At 37.8% G+C, this 21,868-nt stretch overlaps 1 protein-coding gene across 3 annotated transcripts in view; it reads left to right on the top strand.

Annotated features, from left to right (window-relative positions):
• Positions 1-21,868, top strand: part of DNAJC1 (DnaJ heat shock protein family (Hsp40) member C1) — a 191,610-nt gene that overhangs the window by 114,510 nt on the left and 55,232 nt on the right. The window contains exon 9 of one of the 3 annotated variants that reach the window (XM_060397324.1): positions 15,549-18,810. The exons of the other annotated variants lie outside the window; for them this stretch is intronic. Within the exon in view, the coding sequence (XP_060253307.1) occupies positions 15,549-16,052 (504 nt within the window). The 3' untranslated portion in view covers positions 16,053-18,810. Of the gene's footprint in view, positions 1-15,548; positions 18,811-21,868 lie in introns of those variants that run through there. 3 annotated transcript variants of the gene reach the window in all.

Genomic DNA, 21,868 nt, shown 5'->3' with positions numbered 1-21,868 from the left:
TTTTATTCTAGTAATACTCTAACACTCTAGTTTCATAGTGTCTTTCAAAGACTATTTCTTAGAGAAACTTTTGTTTGAGCACTCATTTCTTTTGTGATGGCTGTTTGACTTTAACTTATTTATGAAATGACTTTTTAAGAAACTCTCTATAATAGAAATTGTTCACAATCTTTTGTTAAGCCTGAGTACCTTATAATTAATGACTTCTACCACACCACCTGCTCCCTTCTGCTTGAATCTTACCACGTCAATGTTGCTTTGAAATCCGAGAATCCTTTCCTCTTGCTGCCAACTAATATGCTACTTGTTTTAGTCCAACATCAGATTACTGATTAGCTGAATGAACACTATTTCCTGGGTTTTTTCCCTGTATCTCTAAATAAACCACTTTCGTCTTAGTAGTATTATGATGTTATAGAAAACATACTTAAATAAATTAGACTTTTTCTGCAGAAAGGAGACCATAGAAAAGATGAATCATAATACAGTAAATGCTTTCTAAAAGTCAATCTTTTATAATATTTAAACACAACTAGGTATACCTGTGGAGGGAGAGTTTTTAAAACTCCAGATTTGTTTCTGATCTTCCTTTAATAATGAAAGAGTTTTTTAGCATTCCATAGTCTAGGATTTAGTTTTCGTGCTTTGTACATTTCCCTTGCCTCTAGTCTTATTAATAATACAAGTATTTCAGGACCAAGATGAGATAATTACCTGGTCTTATAATTCTTATAATTACCTGGTCACTTATATTATTCCACTGTGTCACTGTAAACCACCTGATGGTTGAGCTTTTAACTTTATATCCCCTGAAGTGTCTGTCTATAGGGTAAATGTTAATTGAATTGAATTCATTTGTTGGATTAAACTGATCCCACTAATTTACTTCACTCCATCACTCAATACCCATTACATGTTTTTACCCTTTGTGTGTTTATCTTGGAATAGATTATCTTACTTCTATGATTTTAAATTTCCTGGAAGTATCTCACTATATTTGCAGGAATCACAGGGATAGGGCCAGTTTCTTTTGATACTGGATTAGATTCAAGTTTCTGGACCAGAAAAGCAGTTTTCCAGTGTTGTTCTTTTAAGAAGAGATAGCCTGTTACAACAATACTGTTAGTATTGAGAAAATAATAACTTGCTCTATCTAAATAAAGTGCCCACAGGGCCAAAGTGTGTTCCCGATTGCTAATTTAGTCATCTGTCGTGTGGAGCAGACTACTCCCACAAATGTGATCAGTTTATTCTCTCCCAGGCTTAATCTGTATGTTAAGCTAAGTTACATGTAGAAGACCCTTTATCAAATATACTGTGAAAATCACTTTCTCATGACTCAGGAGATATTCAAGGAGAGAGGAAAGTGAATTCTTAGAAGAAAGACATGTTGAGCAAAGACATAGGGGTAAGACATTTCAGAACATGTTCAAGGTAAGATGGTAGGCCATTGTGTCTAGCTTCCAGAACACAGTGGGAATATGCTGTGAGATAAGGCTGGAAAGACGTAACAAAATACAGAAGTTTAAGTTTACATTTTGTATTTTATGTAGTAGAGAATATTTGGATTTTGAGCTGGAAGTAGTGAGGTTTGATGTGCTGTGTTTTTAAAAGATGACTAGCAGTAATAGTCTGAAACTGTGGACTGAGAGTAGAAAGCCATTCCAGAAATGACACAGAAAGTTCAGATTTACCTATAATCATAGCTGACTATGATTCTGAATAACCCAGAACATTCTTTGAAAGGACTGATGCTGATACTGAAGCTCTAATACTTTGGCCACCTGATGAGAAGAACTGACTCATTGGAAAAGACCCTGATGCTGGGAAGGATTGAAGGCAAAAGGGGAATGGGGCAGCAGAGGATGAGATGGTTAGATAGTGTCACCAACTTAATGGACATGAATCTGAGCAAACTCTGGGAGATAATGAGGGACAGGGGAGACTGGTGTGCTGCAGCCCCCCAGGCTCCTCTGTCCATGGGATTCTCCAGGCCAGGATACTGGAGTGGGTAGCTGTTCCCTTCTCCAGGGCATCTTCCCAACCCAGGAAGCGAACCCAGGTCTCCCACATTGCAGGCAGGTTCTTTACCGTCTGAGCCACCAGGGAAGCCCAATAAATATTGGCACCAAGACTCAAATTATCTATCTGATTCTAAAAAACATACACCATCCTCCCCTTATAAATATAGTCATCCCTGAGTATTCATAGTAGATTGATTCCAGGATACCACTCCCAACCCCAGGAGACCAAAATCCACAGATGCTTAAATCCCCTATATAAAATGGGATAGAATTTGCATGTAACCTATGCACATCCTCCCATATACTTTAATCTCTAGATTACTAATACAATGTAAGTGCTGTGTAAACAGTTGCTAGGATGTAGCATATGCAACTTTTGCCTTCTTGGAACTTTCCAGAATTTTTTTTTTCTGATTATTTTCAATCCAGAGTTGGTTAATCTGGAGATGCAGAATCCATAGATAGAGAGTTATCTGTATATTGTATTTTAATTATGTAAATATCTGTTTATTAGGAGAGAACCATTTCTTTTCACTTTTATGCCCCAGGGTCTTAGTACAGTGCCTAATAAAATAATGGGAACTTCATTAGTTTAATCAGTAAACATTTATTGAGCATCTACTAGGCATTGTGCTATGGTGTGCATATGATTCAGCTCTGTTAGATTATTGCCAGTTTCCTAAGTAACTATAACCAATGTAACACAGCAGTTTACGAGAGTTCCTATTGCTCCACATACCTGCCCACACTTTTTTCATTTTAGCTTTTCTAATGGATGTATCGGAGAAGGCAGTGGCAACCCACTCCAATACTGTTGCCTGGAAAATCCCATGGACAGAGGAGCCTGGTAGGCTGCAGTCCATGGGGTCGCTAAGAGTCGGGCATGACTGAGTGACTTCACTTTCACTTTTCACTTTCATGCATTGGAAAAGGAAATAGCAACCCACTCCAGTGTTCTTGCCTGGAGAATCCCAGGGACGCAGAGCCTGGTGGGCTGCCATCTATGGGTTTGCACAGAGTCAAACACGACTGAAGCAACTTAGCAGCAGCAGCGGCAGTGATGTATCAATGTAGGTTTTTTAATTGAGAAATTCACATAATATAAAATTAACCTTTTAAAAGTGAACTGTTCAGTAGCATTCATTCCCAGTGTTGTACAGTTACCACCTTTGTCTAGCACAAAACACTTCATCGTCTGAAAGGAAACTACCCATTAAACATGCACCCCCCCCCCAATTCCCTACCCTTACCCCATCAGCCTATCAACCAGTAATCTTCATTTTGTCTCTATAGATTTACCTATTTTGAATATTTCTTGTAAAAATCTTGTTGGAATCTTGTTGGAATCATACAGTATGTGAACTTTGTTTCTGGCTTCTTTGACTTCATACGTTTTAATGTTCATCCACATTGTAGCATGTACCTGTCCTTTTTATGGCTGAATAATTCCATCTTATGGGTATACCACAGTTTATCTGTTCTTCAGCTGATGGACTTCTGGGCTGATTCTGTGTTTTGGATGCTGTTAGCAGTGCTATAATGAACATGTGTGTACATGTGTTTGTTAGAGTGAAAGTGAAAAGTGAAAGCCGCTCAGTCGTATCCGACTCTTTGTGACCCCATGAACTATACAGTCCATGGAATTCTCCAGGCAAGAATACTGGAATGGGTAGCTTTTCCCTTCTGCAGGGGCTCTTCCCATCCCAGGGGTCGAACCCATGTCTCCTGCATTGCAGATGGATTCTTTACCAGCTGAGCCACAGGGAAGCCCAAGAATACTGGAGTGGGTAGCCCATCCCTTCTCCAGAGGCTTTTCCTGACCCAGGAATCAAACCAGGGTCTCCTCCACTGCAGGCAGATTCTTTACCAACTGAGCTATCAGGGAAGCCTGTTTGTTAGAGTACTTGTTTTCAAATCCTTTGAGTGCGTGCCCAGGTGAAATCAGTGGAGTATATTGTAATTCTGTGCTTAGCTTTTGAGGAACCCATAATCTGCTTTCCATAGCTGTTGAACTGTTTTACATTCTCACCAGCAGTGTATAGGATTTTTGTTTTCACATATCCTCATCAACACTTGTTATTTTCCGTTAAACCATCCTGTGGTATGCAATGGTGTCTCATTGGGGGTTTGACTTGCACCCCCCTAATATTGTTGAGCATCTTGTCATGTGCTTGTTAGCTGTGTGTATCTTCTTTAGAGAAATGCCCCTTTTCTGAGTTCGGTTGTCTTTTTGTTGTTAAATTCATTATGTTTTTTATATTGGATACATGATTTGCTTATCAGATATGTTTATGATTCACAAATATTTTCTCCCATTCTGAGGTTTTCTTTTCACTTTCTTAAAGACGTCCTTTCATGAACAAACTTTTAAAGTTTTGATAAAGTCCAGTTTATCTAGTTTTTCATTTGTGGCTTTTGGTACTATAGCTATGAATCCACTGTCAAATTCAAAGTCATGAATTTGCTCTTTTGCTTTCCTCCATAAATTTTTTGTTTCTAGTTCTTAAATTGTTGATCCATTTGCATTAATATTTTTGTATACTGTTCAAGTTAGTCCAATTTCTTTTTTTTTTTTTTTTTTTGCATATTATATAGAATACGATCTCAGAATAATTTGTTGAAAAGACTTCCTTTTCCTATTAAATAGTCCTGGTAACCTGTCAAAAATCATTTGACCATGTATGTCAGGTTTCATCTAGGGGCTCTCTGGTCTGTTCCATGGGTCTATACATCTGTCTTTATGCTAGTGCCACTCTCTTGATTACTGTAACTTTGTAGTAAGTTTTGAAATCAGGCACTGTGACTCCTCCAGCTTTCTTCTTTTTCAGTTGTTTTGGCTTTTGGGTTCACTTGAGATTCCATGTGAATTATAGGATGGATTTTCCCAATTGCATAAAATATCATGGGTATTTTGATGGAGATTGCTTTGAATCTGTAGATTTCTTTGGGTAAAATTCATGTCTAACAACATTAAGTGTTTTAGTTCATGAACATGGGATGTTTTTCCATTTATATGCCTTTAATTTCTTTCAACAGTGTTTTGTAGTTTTTATTGTATAAAAATTTTCTTTCACTTCATTGGTTAATTCCTAAGTATTTTATCCTTTTTGATGCTTTTGTAAAAGGATTTATTTCATAATTTCCTTTTCATATTGTTGATTATTAGTGTATAGAAATACACCTGAGTTTGTGTTGTGGTTTTGGTTTTGGTTTTGTTTTTTTTACTTCTTCCTGTTTTTATAAACCCATTTTTTCTGGCTTTTTTTCTTTCTGTTTCTCTTCCCTTTGAAATCCCTCAGTGCTAACTATCCTAGTCCAGGACCTCATTATCTCATGACTGCTAATAATTTCTTGACTATTATCCTATCAGTTCATCCTGTTTGCTTCTCTCCAATTAGATCTTTTAAAATACAATTTCATTGGAGAGTCAGTCTTTCCTAAAGTATTTTCGTATTCATATTACTTCCCTTATCTGAATTCTTACAGCACTATTTCTATACCACTTAATCTTATACTTGACTATATAATGCGTTGAATTAACTAGTGTTTCACTATAATTTTTTCAGTTAAAAACTTACTGCTATGTAAGAAACAGTGTCACTGGGTGACACAATGATAAATTTTAATAAGACATACCCAATTTCATCCTTAATATTAGCTAACATTTATTAAGTGGCTCTATGTGTCTGATACTGCTCTAGGCACTTTATGTACAACTCATTTAATCTCAGAGCAACCCCATATAGTTTACACTACTATTTTCCTCATTTTACAGAAGAGAAAACTGAGATAGAGAGATAGAGATAGAGAGCTTTTCCCAAATTAGTTATTAATAGCTAGTAAGTGACAAAACCATGATTCAAATGTAGTTTGCTAACTTGGGAATCTGTGCTCTTAGCCACTACCACTATATTACCTAGTTGAAAACACATAAGACAGAAACCTAAATAAAAATGTTTTGAAGTTTACTATAACAGCTTTGTGACAGAGAACTTTTACAGTTCAAATGACAAGATTACTTCCACTAGGAACAAAAACAAAAGCCTTCTGAAGGATTTGGGTGGGGTGGGGAGAAACATTCCAGAAAGAAACTTGCTTGATAAAAGCACTCTTGAGACAAGACTGTTAAGAGCACATTACCAGGCACAGTGAGTTAATGCAGTTAACTGGAACAAAGGATGCTTGAAACGGTAAAGGCAATAATTTATAAAAGTGGGTTGCAGCCAAGTCATAGTTCCTGAATGTAAGATTAAAACATTTTTAAGTCATATTTTCTAAGAAGTGCAGAGTTATTTTTAAGTTTGTATCATAGAAATGTTTGACTGTAATAATGTAAAAGGTCAAAGGGAGGAGAAGAACTAATTAGGAAGTTATTGCCATAGGCTAAGTAAGAGATGATGAAGCCCTGAATATAGTAACTAGTAGGGAAAGCAGAGACCAGACCAGAGATCGTGTGAATCTTCTTGAATCTTCAGGATTTTTCACTGATTGGCTACACAGCAAAGGTGGGGCTGGGAGACTAAAAATGATAGTGGATGGTTTAAAGAGGTGGATACCATTAACAGAGATAAAAAAAAAACATGATAGTTTAGGAAATGATAGTTTGGGAGAAAGATATATAATCAGTTTAAGACATGCCAAGTTTATGATGCCGGTGGAAGGAAACATTCAACGATCATGTACAATTTAAGAGATGAAAATTACAGAGATAACTATTAGAGCCCTTGATGTACACTAGAGACCTAAATCCAGGAAAGCAGGAGGAGGAAAAACATCTCGGGGACATAGGGAAAACCAATACCTCCGAAGGCATATTCCCAGAGTACGAAGAACCAGAGGATTATGGTAGATAAAATAGTAAGTGAGAGAGGGGAATGTTCTCGAGGGTGAAACAAATGTGGCAGAACATCAGCGTTTACGAAACATAGAACGTGAGTGAGATTCGCTCAGTCGTGTCCGGCTCTCTGTGACCCCATGGACTATAGTCTATGGGGAATTCTCCAGGCCAGAACACTGGCATGGATAGCCTTTCCCTTCTTCAGGGCATCTTCCCAACCCAGGGATTGAACTCAGGTCTCCCACATTGCAGGCGGATTCTTTACCATCTAAGCCACTAGGGAAGCCCAAGAATACTGGAGTGGATAGCCTATCCCTTCTCCAGAGGATCTTGCTGACCAGGGTCTCTTGCACTGCAGGTGGATTCTTTATCAACTGAGCTATCAGAGAAGCCCTAGAACATGAGTAGTTATACATACTATTTTATATTCTTTTTCTCTTATATTTTTACTTTTCTTTGTTTCTTTAATTGGCTGTTCTACTTGAAGTCACTCTTTAGTTGTTATATCTTATAGTGAATTCTGGATCCCTTCATAGCACTCAGAAATCACAGACTGACTGTGGTATCTACACATTTATATAGATACGGATAAAGTGAACATTAGGTTACTAGACTTAAGAGTAAATGTAGATTAGCCCTTAATAAGGCCCCCTTGGGAGGTTTCTCGCACCACAAAAGACTGAGCTGATCTGAATGAGCCCTGCCCTCCACTACAAGATTTAGTAGTATCAAAAAAACAACAAAAAAAAAAACAATCATAGCCTTGGTTAAAAGAATAAAAGGGAAATTCAGTTTTGTTTTAATGCCAGTAACAGCTCAAAACCATAGTCATAAGCAGGAAATGACACCACAGAATCTAAGGCTTGGTGCCTGGGGTTTTAAATACCTACTTGAATCAAAATTTTGTCTTTGGGACTGCAGGCAGCTGGAATTGAGCCTCCTGCATAAAGCCTAGTCTCAAAAGGCTACCATTTTGTGAAAGAAGAAGGAGAAAAATTCAATGGTCGAGAGATAGTAAAACCCTTAGGCCCCTGACAGAAGCCAATGCAAAAACTGTTCTCTACCACAAAACTTAGGGCTTTGGGAGCTCCTGTTAAGGAACTGTTTTTAAAATAATCAAAAACTTCAGTGAAGATGTGCTCACAATATCCTTATGAACTGTGAGGAAAGTCAGGAGATACTGCAAAGAAAACTGTCATTCTGAGAACAGAAGGTCAGAAACCTAATCTGAAAGATACCATAAAACTAATCATTTTAAAATAAATAAAAAGATAAAAGAAGGGATAAAACCTTAATGAAGAACATGCAGGATAAGAGGGAAAAAAGTATAAATGAAATGTTCACTGATTTTCTTTTTAATGGTTGGATTAAACTGCTGAAATGAGAATTAGTGAACTAGATGATCTGGTCAAACCACCCAGAATACAAAATCAAGAGATCAGGAAGGAAAATATAAGAATGGTTAGGAGACATGGAAGATAGATATATGCTGTACTTTACCATTCTATCTAATGACAGTTTTAGGAGGAGTGAATGGGGAATGCAATATAAAATAATAAAATAATGGTTAAGATTTTCCAGAACTGACAAGAAAGATAAGTACACAGTATAAGAAGTACACAGTATCCTGAACAGGATAAATAAAAATTCATGCTTACACAAGCCATGGAGAAGCTGTTCAAGATTAAAGCAAATAGAAAATGTAAAACTAATTACAGAGCAAAAACTAAGAAAAACACCAGTTATAATTGCCTTCTCATCTGCAACAAAAGATGTCAGAAATAGAAAAATATTTCTATTTCTAATTGCTTAGAGAAAATAATTGTCAACTTAGCATTCTATACCTTGTTAAAGTATTAGTTGAGAATAAAATAGATATTTTCAGGAAAATTAAGACATTAGTTTCCCATTCATAGACCCTTACATTGAAGGCAAATAAAGGATATACCTTGGCAAGAAGAAAGTTGACTACAGAATGGAGAGGGCAGCAGGAAAACGTTCTAACTCAAACATGTTGGTAAATCTTAAGCACTAACTGTAAAATAAATTATTGTAATGATGATGACAGATTTGGAGGGGATTGAAAACAACGTGACAGCACTACTCAGGAGAAGGAAATCGAGACATTTTAGCATCCTTGTATGCGTGGGAGGAGGGTAGAGATACCGATTAACTTTCGACTTTGTTGGTGATCACTTTTTAAATATAAGGGTATTCTTAAGCAAAAATAAACAAATGGGATCTAATTAAAATTAAAAGCTTCTGCAAGGTGAAAATATAAGCAAGGTGAAAAGACAGCCTTCTGAATGGGAGAAAATAATAGCAAATGAAGCAACTGACAAACAACTAATCTCAAAAATATACAAGCAACTCCTGCAGCTCAATTCCAGAAAAATAAACGACCCAATCAAAAAATGGGCCAAAGAACTAAATAGACATTTCTCCAAAGAAGACATACGGATGGCTAACAAACACATGAAAAGATGCTCAACATCACTCATTATTAGAGAAATGCAAATCAGAACTACTGTGAGGTACCACTTCACACCAGTCAGAATGTCTGCGATCCAAAAATCTGCAAGCAATAAATGCTGGAGATAGTGTGGAGAAAAGGGAACCCTCCTACACTGTTGGTGGGAATGCAAACTAGTACAGCCACTATGGAGAACAGTGTGGAGATTCCTTAAAAAATTGCAAATAGAACTGCCTTATGACCCAGCAATCCCACTACTGGGCATACACACCGAGGAAACCAGAATTGAAAGAGACACATGTACCCCAATGTTCATCGCAGCACTGTTTATAATAGCCAGGACATGGAAGCAACCTAGATGTCCATCAGCAGATGAATGGATAAAGCTGTGGTACATATACACAATGGAGTATTACTCAGCCATTAAAAAGAATTCATTTGAATCAGTTCTGATGAGATGGATGAAACTGGAGCCGATTATACAGAGTGAAGTAAGCCAGAACGAAAAACACCAATACAGTATACTAACACATATATATGGAATTTAGAAAGATGGCAGTGACGACCCTGTATGCAAGACAGCAAAAAAGACACAGATGTGTATAATGGACTTTTGGACTCTGTGGGAGAGGGAGAGGGTGGGATGATTTGGGAGAATGGCATTGAAACATGTATACTATCATGTAAGAATCGAATCGCCAGTCTATGTCCAGTGCAGGATACAGCATGCTTGGGGCTGGTGCACAGGGATGACCCAGAGAGATGTTATGGGGAGGGAGGTGGAGGGGGTTCATGTTTGGGAACACATGTACACCCGTGGTGGATTCATGTCAATGTATGGCAAAACCAATACAGTATTGTACAGTAAAATAAAGTAAAAATAAAAATTTAAAAATTAAATATAAGGGTATTCTTTAGTAAAACTAGTATGTACAACTTTTAAACCAATAGGTGGAAGAAAACACAGTAAGAAAACTTAATCAATAGAATACAGGAGAAGAGAAGGAATGAAAGAAAATACATGGTAAACAAAAGCATACATTAAAGAATAAATCCAGATATTTCGGTAATTACAGTACATGAAAGTAGTTGTGAAAAACTAATACAGAATATAGCCCCCTGTTATTTATAAGCGAGACCTCTAAAACACAATGTTACTGAAAGATTGTAAGTAAAGGGGTAGAAATAATAAGAATTCTGACCCAATAGTCTTTATGCATCTATCTACATAATCCAAATCTGCATGACAAAATACACAAATACCACACCTTCAAGGACCAGATCATCTTTTATATTAATATTATAATATTTGTAGAGGAAAAACTCCCAAATTTCTTTTATATGAGGCTAACAAATCTTAATTTCAAAACTAAATATATATTATGAAAATTAGTGAACAGTGTTGGATATGCATATAGGTACAGAAGTTACATAAAAAATGTTAGATATCGAGTTTTAGAAAGTTGTTTTCTAATACCTGAGTTCTGCTTTAAAAGTTTCTGGTCTGGTAAGTGAGTGTTACAGTACCTACTAGAAACATGGAATATGGGCAGATCAGCTGAGGTAACCCAGCTTAGATCAGCCATCTCTGAATGTCCCACAGATGAATATGCTAGATAAATGCGTGTTGTTTTAGGTACTGACAAACTAACAAGGTACAAACAAACATTTTGTTCAGTTAAAATTTAAATGTTGGCAAGTATGTGGAAGAAAAATGGGAAATCTCCATTGCTTTTGAGGAGAATGTGAATTTAATACAGTTGTTGTTCAGTCATCAAGTTGTGTGTGACTCTCCACGTCCCCATGAGCTGCACACCAGACTTCCTTGTTCTTCACTATCTCCCAGAGTTTGTTCAGACTCATGTCCATTGAGTCAGTGATGCCATTCAACCATCTTACCCTCTTTCACCCCCTTCTGCCCTCGATCTTTCCCAGCATCAGGGTCTTTTCCAGTGAATTGGCTCTTCCCATCAGGTGACCAAAGTACTGGAGCTTCAGCTTCAGCATTAGTCCTTGCAATGAATACTGAGGATTGATATCCTTTAGGGTTGACTGGTTTGATCTCCTTTCTATCCAAGGTACTATCAAGAGTCTTCTCCAACATCACAGTTTGAAAGCATCAGTTCTTCAGAACTCAGCCTTCTCTTTGGTCCAACTCCCTCATCGTTACATGTCTGCTGGAAAAATCACAGCTTTGACTATGGTTTTGATCGGTTAAAGGTACATACGGACTTTTATCGGCAGAATGGTGTCTCTGCTTTTTAATATGCTGTCTAGGTTTGTCATAGCTTTTCTTCCAAGGAACAAATGTCTTTTAATGTTGTGGCTGCAGTCACCATCCTCTGTGATTTTGGAGCCCAAGAAAATCAAATCTGTCAGTTTCCTCTTTTTTCCTATCTATTTGCCAAAAGTGATGGGACCCAATGCCATGATCTTAGTTTTTTTTTTTTTTTTTTTTTTTTTAGTTTAAATATTTGCTTGCAGTTTATTTTGGTTTTTCTAAATAGACATTCACATCTATAAACAGTAGGATTTTGGTTTCAGCCCCAACCCACAATTCCTTACAAATTTTTGCTCTCATACATTGGCTAGAACTGCCATTTGTTGTTTAGCCACTAAGCCATGTCCAGCCCTGTTGTACTCCATGGACTGTTGCACACTAGACTCCCCATGGGATTTCCCAAGCAAGGATACCGGAGTGGGTTGCCATTTCCTTCTCCGGATCTTAGTTTTTTGAATGTTGAGTTTTAACCCAGCTTTTTCGCTCTCCTCTTTCACCCTCATCAAGAGGCTCTTTAGTTGCTCTTAGCTTTCTGCCTTAAGTGTGGTTTCATCTGCATATCTGAGGTTATTGATATTAACTCCCTGCAATCTTGATTATAACTTGTGCTTCATCCAGCTGGCATTTCGCATGATGTACTCTGCATTAAAAAAGCAAAGTGACAGTATACAGCCTTGATATACTCCTTCCCCAATTCTGAACCAGTCCATTGTTCCATGTCTGGTTCTAACTGTTGCTTCTTGACTAGCATACAGATTTCTCAGGAGGCAGGTAAGATGGTCTGGTATTCTCATCTCTTTAAGAATTTTCCACAGTTTGTTGAGATCCACACAGTCAAAGATATTAGTGTAGTCAATGAAGCAGATGTTTCTCTAGAATTATCTTGCTTTTTCTATGATCCAATGGATGTTGGCACTTTGATCTCTGGTTCCTCAGCCTTTTTTAAATCTAGCTTGTACATCTGGAAGTTCTTGGTTCATGTACTGTTAAAGCCTAGCTTGAAGGATTTTAAGAATTACCTTGCTAGCATGTGAAATGAGCGCAATTGTGCAGTAGTTTGAACATTCTTTGGCATTGCTCTTCTTTGGGATTGGAATGAAAACTGACCTTTTCCAGTTGTATGGCCATTGCTAGGTTTTCCAGATTTACTGGCAAATTACAGCACTTTAACAGCATCAGCTTTTAGAATTTGAAATATAAAAATTAGCTCAAAGTAGATTTAGACTTTTTGCATCCTCTTCCTTATCCTGGGAACCATGTTACAGGTGTGCCACTTGTCATAAGGAAATCTGGATAAAACATGAAAATTTAAAGCCTTTACAAAGAAGCACAGCTTCAGTGTACACTTCATCTATGTTTTTATTTTTACCTAAAATGTTTCTAATAGACTTGTGGTTTTCTAAGATGTTCGTTCAAGTCTCCTTGAATTTGATGTGATTAGAGAAGACTTAACTAACATTTTTTAAAAATTATTATGATTTTATAAACCATTCTCCTAGTATTATAATTTTCCTAGCTGTATTCTTGTTTTTATCCATTTTCTGTAAATTACGTAAGTCTTCCCTTGGTGGTGGTTAATACTTGAGACTAACATATGGTATTCTTTCTGTCAATTGAACAACTGCTTTCTGAGTACCAAGAATGTGTCTAATGTCAACCCAAAAAATAATGCAGGAGGCTGCAAATAAGAAAGTGTTTATTTGGGGGTCTTAAGGATCACAATTCAGGAAAAACAGATTCAGGTAACCCTGGAAGAGTGTTCTGAGGAAGAGAAAGAGTCAGGGGCTTACTAAAACAAAAAACAGAGGTTGCTAAAAGTTGCCTGGTGAGAATTATAATTGACATGAATAAGACAATATTTGTCTGTAAGGGATCACAAGTTGCTTTAGGGGTCTGTTAAGTAGACTGTCACAAGTTTTTTAAGGGTAGGAGTCCTATAAGTAACTTGAGTTTCTGACAGGTGTTCGGGATGATTTCATCAGGTCCCAAGGTCAGTTTCCATCCAGCCGAGGCTTGTGAAAGTCATTCTTTCTTAATGGCCTCCCAGCTCCATTTAAGTGAGCTCTCTGAGCCATGCTGACTCTATTCTTATTTTCCTTTCACACTAGGACTTGGCTATCAGATGACATAACAAAACTGGAAAGGAAATTACAGTATTTATACTGATCTATAGAATTTGCAAGTATTGTCATGACTGATGCTGTCTAAAATTGTGATCCTGCTTTAATTTTGTAGAAACATTTAAAAGGTATCTCACTTTCAACAGTTTGGCATAATATATTGAAGTTTTTATGACATTTCATTATACAATATATATACCCATTGTCAGTGACAACACTTTAATAATTTAAAAAACTGAAAATGGATTATTGGGCTAAAATTGGGAAACCCGAAGTCTTATTCTCACTCCAAAACTGATTGCCCAGTGAGCCTGAAGAGGCTGTGTCAGCTTTCTTAGGTTTCAGTCTCTTCCATCTTGAAATGAGCGTGTTGAGCTAGGTTTTCTCTGTGATATCCTATAATTCTAGAATCTTATTAAATATTACAGCATGCAGATAAACCATTGGAATGCAGCTGTTGTAAGAGAATGTAACTACTAAAAGTGTTACCCTTTAAGAAAGCTAGTTAGATTCCAGTGTACATATTTGATTCCGGTTACTAAACCAGAACCAGGTGTCATTCTGTTGAATAATACGACCTTTCACAAATACTGGATGCATTATAGTCGAACAAAATGGAAAGAATATTACAGATTTCCAATTTTCCCCATACTACATACTACTTAACCAATACATCCTTTTATCATATGTCCTGGTTTTTTAAAAACCTCTCCAGTTTTGTATGGTTTCAGTTTTTTTTTTCCTCAAACAGGATAATAGAGAAAATTTTCTGCCTGTAGACAGAATAGTTGGTCCTTGAGGTCACATTTAATGCTAACAGCTATGAATCTATAAATTAAAATATCCCATGTCTTTGGCAGAATTTAAACTTTACTAAGCAAGAGATCTACCTTTTAAGCATCACTAATCCTGGAGAAATATGTAACTGTGGTCACTGTCCACTCATGAGAAGTTATCCACATTTGATAATACATCTAGAATTTATTCCCTGCCTCCAAAGGGGCCTGGTATGCTTCCCATCTATTTTTCCTTTGGGTTCTTCTACTTTCTCCAGAATCCTCCTTCAGTGATTATTCACTGATTTTGTAATGTGCTCTTGGCACAGAGAATATATACCTGAAAGGCCTAGTCCCTAAACTTTAAGAAATTATAATTCATACAAAGAAATAGTTATTAAAGAGATTGTCTTAATTTTTATAAAAAGTCTATACAGTTATGGAGGGAGTATAACAGAAGGAGTACTTCAGTATCTTGGGAGTTAGAAAGGCTTCACAGAGGAAACCTACTTGTTTTTCTGACTGTTCCAGATCTTAGTTGTAGCACATGGGATCATCCTTGCTGCATGCAGGATCTTGTAGTTGTGGCGTGTGGAATCTCTAGTTGCGGCCTGTGGGATCTAGTTCCCTGACCAGGGATCAAACCCAAACCTCCTGCATTGGGAGCACAGAGTCTTGTGTGCTCCCACAAGACTGGACCTCCAAGGAAGTCCCAAGGAAACTTATTCTTAATATAGGAGTAATTTAATAGGTAGGTAATGAATAATAGGCACAGGGAAAATATTTTAAAAGGCATAGAGAGATGAAACACTCTTGATGTGCAGCTAGTATTTTCAGATATCTGAAGCATTAAGGTAGAGGCAGAGACTAAGATGAAGTAAAAGTAGAGAGGTAGGCAGGGGCCGGATACCCAGTCTTATAGATACCTTCCATAGGAATTTGGATTTCATCCTAAAGGAAATGAGAAAAATTGGTGGATTTTTAATAGTGGATCAATTTGTGATGTCAAGGAGCTTACTGCATATATTGTCTTCTAGAAAGAAATAGAAGAAAACAACAGAATGGGAAAGACTAGAGATCTCTTCAAGAAAATTAGAGATACCAAGGGAACATTTCATGCAAAGATGGGCTCGATAAAGGACAGAAATGGTATGGACCTAATAGAAGCAGAAGATATTAAGAAGAGGTGGCAAGAATACACAGAAGAACTGTACAAAAAAGATTTTCACGACCAAGATAATCACGACGGTGTGATCACTCACCTAGAGCCAGACATCCTGGAGTGTGAAGTCAGGTGGGGCTTAGAAAGTATCACTACGAACAATGCTAGTGGAGGTGATGGAATTCCAGTGGAGCTGTTTCAAATCCTGAAAGATGATGCCGTGAAAGTGCTGCACTCAATATGCCAGCACATTTGGAAAACTCAGCAGTGGCCACAGGACTGGCAAAGGTCAGTTTTCATTCCAGTCCCAAAGAAAGGCAATGCCAAAGAATGCTCAAACTACACGCAATTACACTCATCTCACACGCTGGTAAAGTAATGCTCAAAATTCTCCAAGCCAGGCTTTAGCAATCCGTGAACCATGAACTTCCTGATGTTTAAGTTGGTTTTAGAAAAGGCAGAGGAACCAGAGATCAAATTGCCAACATCCGCTGGATCATGGAAAAAGCAAGAGAACTCCAGAAAAACATCTATTTCTGCTTTATTGACTATGCCAAAGCCTTTGACTGTGTGGATCACAATAAACTGTGGAAAATTCTGAAAGAGATGAGAATACCAGACCATCTGACCTGCCTCTTGAGAAATCTGTATGCAGGTCAGGAAGCAACAGTTAGAACTGGACATGGAACAACAGACTGGTTCCAAATAGGAAAAGGAGTACGTCAAGGCTGTATATTGTCACCCTGCTTATTTAACTTCTATGCAGAGTACATCATGAGAAACGTGGGGCTGGAAGAAGCACAAGCTGGAATCAAGATTGGCGGGAGAAATATCAATAACCTCAGCTATGCAGATGACACCACCCTTATGGCAGAAAGTGAAGAGGAACTAAAAAGCCTCTTGATGAAAGTGAAAGAGGAGAGTGAAAAAGTTGGCTTAAAGCTCAACATTCAAAAAATGAAGATCATGGCATCTGGTCCCATCACTTTATGGGAAATAGATGGGGCAACAGTGGAAACAGTGTCAGACTTTATATTCGGGGGCTCCAAAATCACTGCAGATGGTGGTTGCAGCCATGAAATTAAAAGACGCTTACTTCTTGGAAGAAAAGTTATGACCAACCTAGATAGCATATTCAAAAGCAGAGACGTTACTTTGCCAACAAAGGTCCATCTAGTCAAGGCTATGGTTTTTCCAGTGGTTATGTATGGATGTGAGAGTTGGACTGTGAGGAAAGCTGAGCGCCGAAGAATTGATGCTTTTGAATTGTGTTGGAGAAGACTCTTGAGAGTCCTTTGGACTGCAAGGAGATCCAACCAGTCCATTCTGAAGGAGATCAGCCCTGGGATTTCTTTGGAAGGAATGATGCTGAAGCTGAAACTCCAGTACTTTGGCCACCTCATGCGAAGAGTTGACTCATTGGAAAAGACTCTGATGCTGGGAGGGATTGGGGGCGGGAGGGATTGGGGGCAGGAGGAAGAGGGGACGACCGAGGATGAGATGGCTGGATGGCATCACAGACTCGATGGATGTGAGTTTGAGTGAACTCCGGGAGTTGTTGATGGACAGGGAGGCCTGGAGTGCTGCAATTTATGGGGTTGCAGAGTCGGACACAACTGAGGGACTGAACTGAACTGAGGAGTTGTATAGTTTCAAGTCTTACATTCACGTCTTTTAATCTGTTTTAAGTTTTATATATGGTGTAAGATAGTGGTCCAGTTTCATTTCTTTTGCATTTGGCTGTATAGTTTTCTCAGCACCATTTATTGAAGAGAGTGGTTTTTTTCCCCATTGTATATTCTTGGCTCCTTTGTCATCAATTATTTGACTATATAGAATAGGTTTATATCTGGGATATCTGTTCTTTTCTGTTGATCTATATATCTGATTTTATGCCAATACCATATTGTTTGGAGGAGGGGCTCCATATTTTAATGCAATTTTTAAAGGTTTTTTCCATTTACAGTGACCACCAAATACCAGCTATATTCCCTGTGTTGTACAATACATCCTTAAGCCTCCCTTATCCCCATAGTTTGTGTCTCCCACGACTCTGCCTCTTTATTGATGCTCCCCTCCCTACTGTGTGAGTCTGCTTCTTTTTTGTTTTATTCACTAATTTCTTGTGTTTTTTAGATACCACATATAAGTGATGTCATACAGTATTTGCCTTTCTCTGACTTAGTTCATTTAGCATAATATCCTTCCAAGTCCGTCCATGTCGCTGCAAATGGCAGAATTTCATTCTTTTTTATGCAGAGTAGTATTTCCTGGTATGTGTGTGTGTTTACCACATTTTCTTTACTCATTCGTCTGTTGATAGGCACTTAGGCTGTTTCCATCTTGGCGGTCATATGTTATGCTAGTGAACACTGAGGTGCATGTATCTTTTGAACTAGTGGCTTGGTGTTTTTTAGGGGTATGCCCAGAAGAGGAATTGCTGGGTCATATGATAACTCTATTTTTAGTCTTTGAAAACCCCCATACTGTTCTCCACAGTGACTGCAGCAGTTCGCATTCTCACCAACAGTGTACAAGGCTCCCTTTTCTTCACGTTCACCAGTGTTATTCATTTGTGTTCTTTTTTGATGGTAGCCATTTTGACAGATGTTAAATGATATCTCATTGTGATTTTTGATTTGCTTTTCCCTGATGGTTAGTGATACTGATCATCTTTTCATATGCCTGTTGGCCATCTGCACTTCCTCTGTGGGAAAATGTCTAGTCAGTTCTTCTGGCTCATTTTTTAAATAGGGTTGTTTGTTTTTTAGATGTTGAGTGTTATGAGCTGTTTATATAGCTGGATATTAATTTCTTATCAATCATATCATTTGCAAATATTTTCTCCCATTCAGTAGATTGTCTCAACTCATACTGTTTTGATTACTGTAGGTATGGAATATAATTTAAAATCAGGGAGCATGATGCCTCCAGTTTTGTACTTCTTCCTCAGAATTGCTTTGGCTATTTGGGGTTCTTTGTGGTTCCATTCAAATTTTAGGATTGTTTTTCTGTTTCTGTGAAAAATACCATTGGAATTTTGATAAGAACCACACTGAATCTGTAGATTGCTTTGGGTAGTATTTACATTTTAACTTATTTTTCCAGTCCATGAACAAAGATCATCTTTCCATTTATTTGTGTCTTCTTCAGTTTCTTTCAATATACAGATCTTTTACCTCCTTCATTAAATTCTTTTCTAGGTATTTTATTTTTTGTAAATGGGATTATTTTCTTAATTCCTTTTCCTGAGAGTTCATTATTAGTTTATAAAACACAACAGCTTGTTTCAGGTGGTTTTGTTTCGTGAAGCTTCACTGAATGTGTTAGTGCTAACAGTCTTCTGGTGGAGTCTTTATGTTAGTTTTCTATATATTATATCATGTCATCTACAAAAAGCATTGTGATAATGTTGGTATATATCACACTGACTTGGGGACTTCCCTGATGGCTCATCAGGTAAAGAATCCACCTACAATGCAGGAGACACAAGAGACATGAGTTCAGTTCCTGAGTCTGGAAGATCCACTGGAGAAGGAAATGGCAAGCCACTCCAGTATTCTTCCCTGGGAAATCCCATGGACAGACGAGCCTGACAGGCAGTCCAGTGGGTCACAGAGTGAGACACAGCTGAGTGATGGAGTACGCGTGCATCTCATTGATTGATTTGCACATGTTGAACCATTGGTGCATCCCTAGAATAAATTCCACTTGACCATGGTATATGATACTTTCAGTGTATTAATGAATTCAGTTTGCTAATACTTTCTTAAGGATTTTAAAATGCATCTGTGTTCATCAGGGATATTGGCCTGTAATTTTCCCTTTTTGTGGCTTCCTTGTCTGGTTTTGGTATCAATGAGTGTGAAAGCATTCTCTGTATTTTGGAGAGTTTGAGAGGATTGGTATTACAGTTGACCCCTGAACAACATGGGGATTCAGGGTACCAAACCTTCACATGATGAAAAATCTGCATGGAACTTTACAGTCAGCCCTCCATATCCCCAGTTCCACATCTGTGGATTCAACCAACTATGTTTTATGTAGTACTGTAGTACACACTTACTGGAAAAAATCTGTATGTAAGTGAACCCTTGCTGTCCAAACCCACGTTGTTCATGGGTCAACTATAATTCTTTAAATGACCCATCAGTATGCTGACTACATGGGACTGATTTTAGATGTAAGGACACACAGACTGAAAGTAAAGGGATGGGCAAAGTTACTTTATGCAAATACAAACCAAAAGAAAGCTAGGGTAACTACACTTATATCAGACAAAGTAGACTTTAAACAAAGACTATCATAACAGATGGAGAAGGGCATTAAATAATTATAAAGGGATCATTCTAACAAGAGGATATAATTTTGTATTATGTCATTTGTTAATCAATATAATTTTAAAATTTGAATTTCAAAGCATGGCTGACAAGCAGGTAGACTAACACATGTGCTCCAGAACAAACAAACAAACAAAAAACTAATTTGCAATGCCTTCTCATGAGGTCTTAAAGTCATTGACATGTTCTAAAATTTTTCTGTTAACATCATGTTAGTCTTAAATATGTATGGATGTGAGAGTTGGACTATAAAGAAAGCTGAGTGCCAAAGAATTGATCCTTTTGAACTGTGGTATTGGAGAAGACTCTTGAGAGTCCCTTGGACTGCAAGGAGATCCAACCAGCCCATCCTAAAGGAGATCAGTCCTGGGTGTTTGTTGGAAGGACTGATGTTGAAGCTGAAACTCTAATACTTTGGTCACCTGATGCGGAGAGCTGACTCATTTGAAAAGACCCTGATGTTGGGAAAAATTGAGGGCAGGAGGAGAAGGGGACAACAGAGGATGAGATGGTTGGATGGCATCACCCACTCAATGGACATGAGTTTGAGTAAACTCCAGGAGCTGGTGATGGACAGGGAGGCCTGTTGTGCTGCAGTCCATGGGGTCACAAAGAGTTGGTACGACTGAGCAACTGAACTGACTGGACTGTAGCCTGCTAGGCTTCTCTTTCCATGGGATTTTCCAGGTAAGAATACTGGAGTGGGTTGCCATTTCCTACTCCAGGGGATCTTCCCGAACCAGGGATAGAACCCAAGTCTCCTGCTTTGTCAGGTGGATTCTTTACCATTGAGCCACACACACATATATCTTTTATATAATCTAGTAAATAAGATACTAAATGTTGGGTCTTAGTCATTTATAATTTCATCCAAAATACTTTTTTTTTTCTTTAAGAACTTTGAATCTTTGGCTTCTTGTACTGACTTTCTGGGTGGCCTTGAGAAAATTATTACATCTCTTTTTTTCAGTTTCTTAACCTTATAGGTGATGATAGTGTCATTGTTTCGGGAAGAGTAAGACGGGATATAAGACAGGATATGCTTTTGTAGAGTATAAGAAAAGTGTAGCTAAAAAGAGACCACAAAGGTCACAGGTCCTGATTTAGGTCCTTTTGCCCACTATACAGCATTACTTCACAAGTAGGGATAAAGAATGAACTAGATGGAATATTTATTTGTAAATTAAAATAGTTTTAAAACCAGAAAAAAACCCAAATGCTGTGATATGCTACATCTTTTAAAAAATAATAGCACAACACTATAATTTCCTTTTTCTGTATAATGGAAATTATATGTCATACAGTGGAGAAGGCAATGGCACCCCACTCCAGTACTCTTGCCTGGAAAATCCCATGGACGGAGGAGCCTGGTAGGCTGCAGTCCATGGGGTCGCTAAGAGTTGGACACGACTGAGCGACTTCACTTTCACTTTTCACTTTCCTGCACTGGAGAAGAAAATGGCAACCCACTCCAGTGTTCTTGCCTGGAGAATCCCAGGGATGGGGGAGCCTCGTGGGCTGCTGTCTGTGGGGTCACACAGAGTCGGACACAACTGAAGTGACTTAGCAGCAGCAGCAGATCAATGTAATATTAAGAGTCCTGAAATAGACATACACATACAATTGATTTTTGACAGTGATATCAAGACTGTTAAAAATGGGAAAGAATATAGTCTTTTCAACAAATGGTACTGGAACAACTGTGAAATAGTAAATAAACCTTGACCCCTACTTAACATTAAGACTGGCAAAGCTTTTCGAGACAGAATACTCAAGTCACTAACCGTAAAAGAAAAAATTGATAAATTGGACTTCATGAAAATTAAAAACTTCTGTCATTCAAGAAGTGCCATTA

Source organism: Ovis aries, chromosome 13 (assembly GCF_016772045.2).
Source record: "Ovis aries strain OAR_USU_Benz2616 breed Rambouillet chromosome 13, ARS-UI_Ramb_v3.0, whole genome shotgun sequence".
Taxonomy (NCBI): Eukaryota; Metazoa; Chordata; class Mammalia; order Artiodactyla; family Bovidae; genus Ovis; species Ovis aries.
The sequence above is the reverse complement of the archived record's forward strand: the minus strand, read 5'-3'. Positions and strand labels throughout refer to the sequence as shown.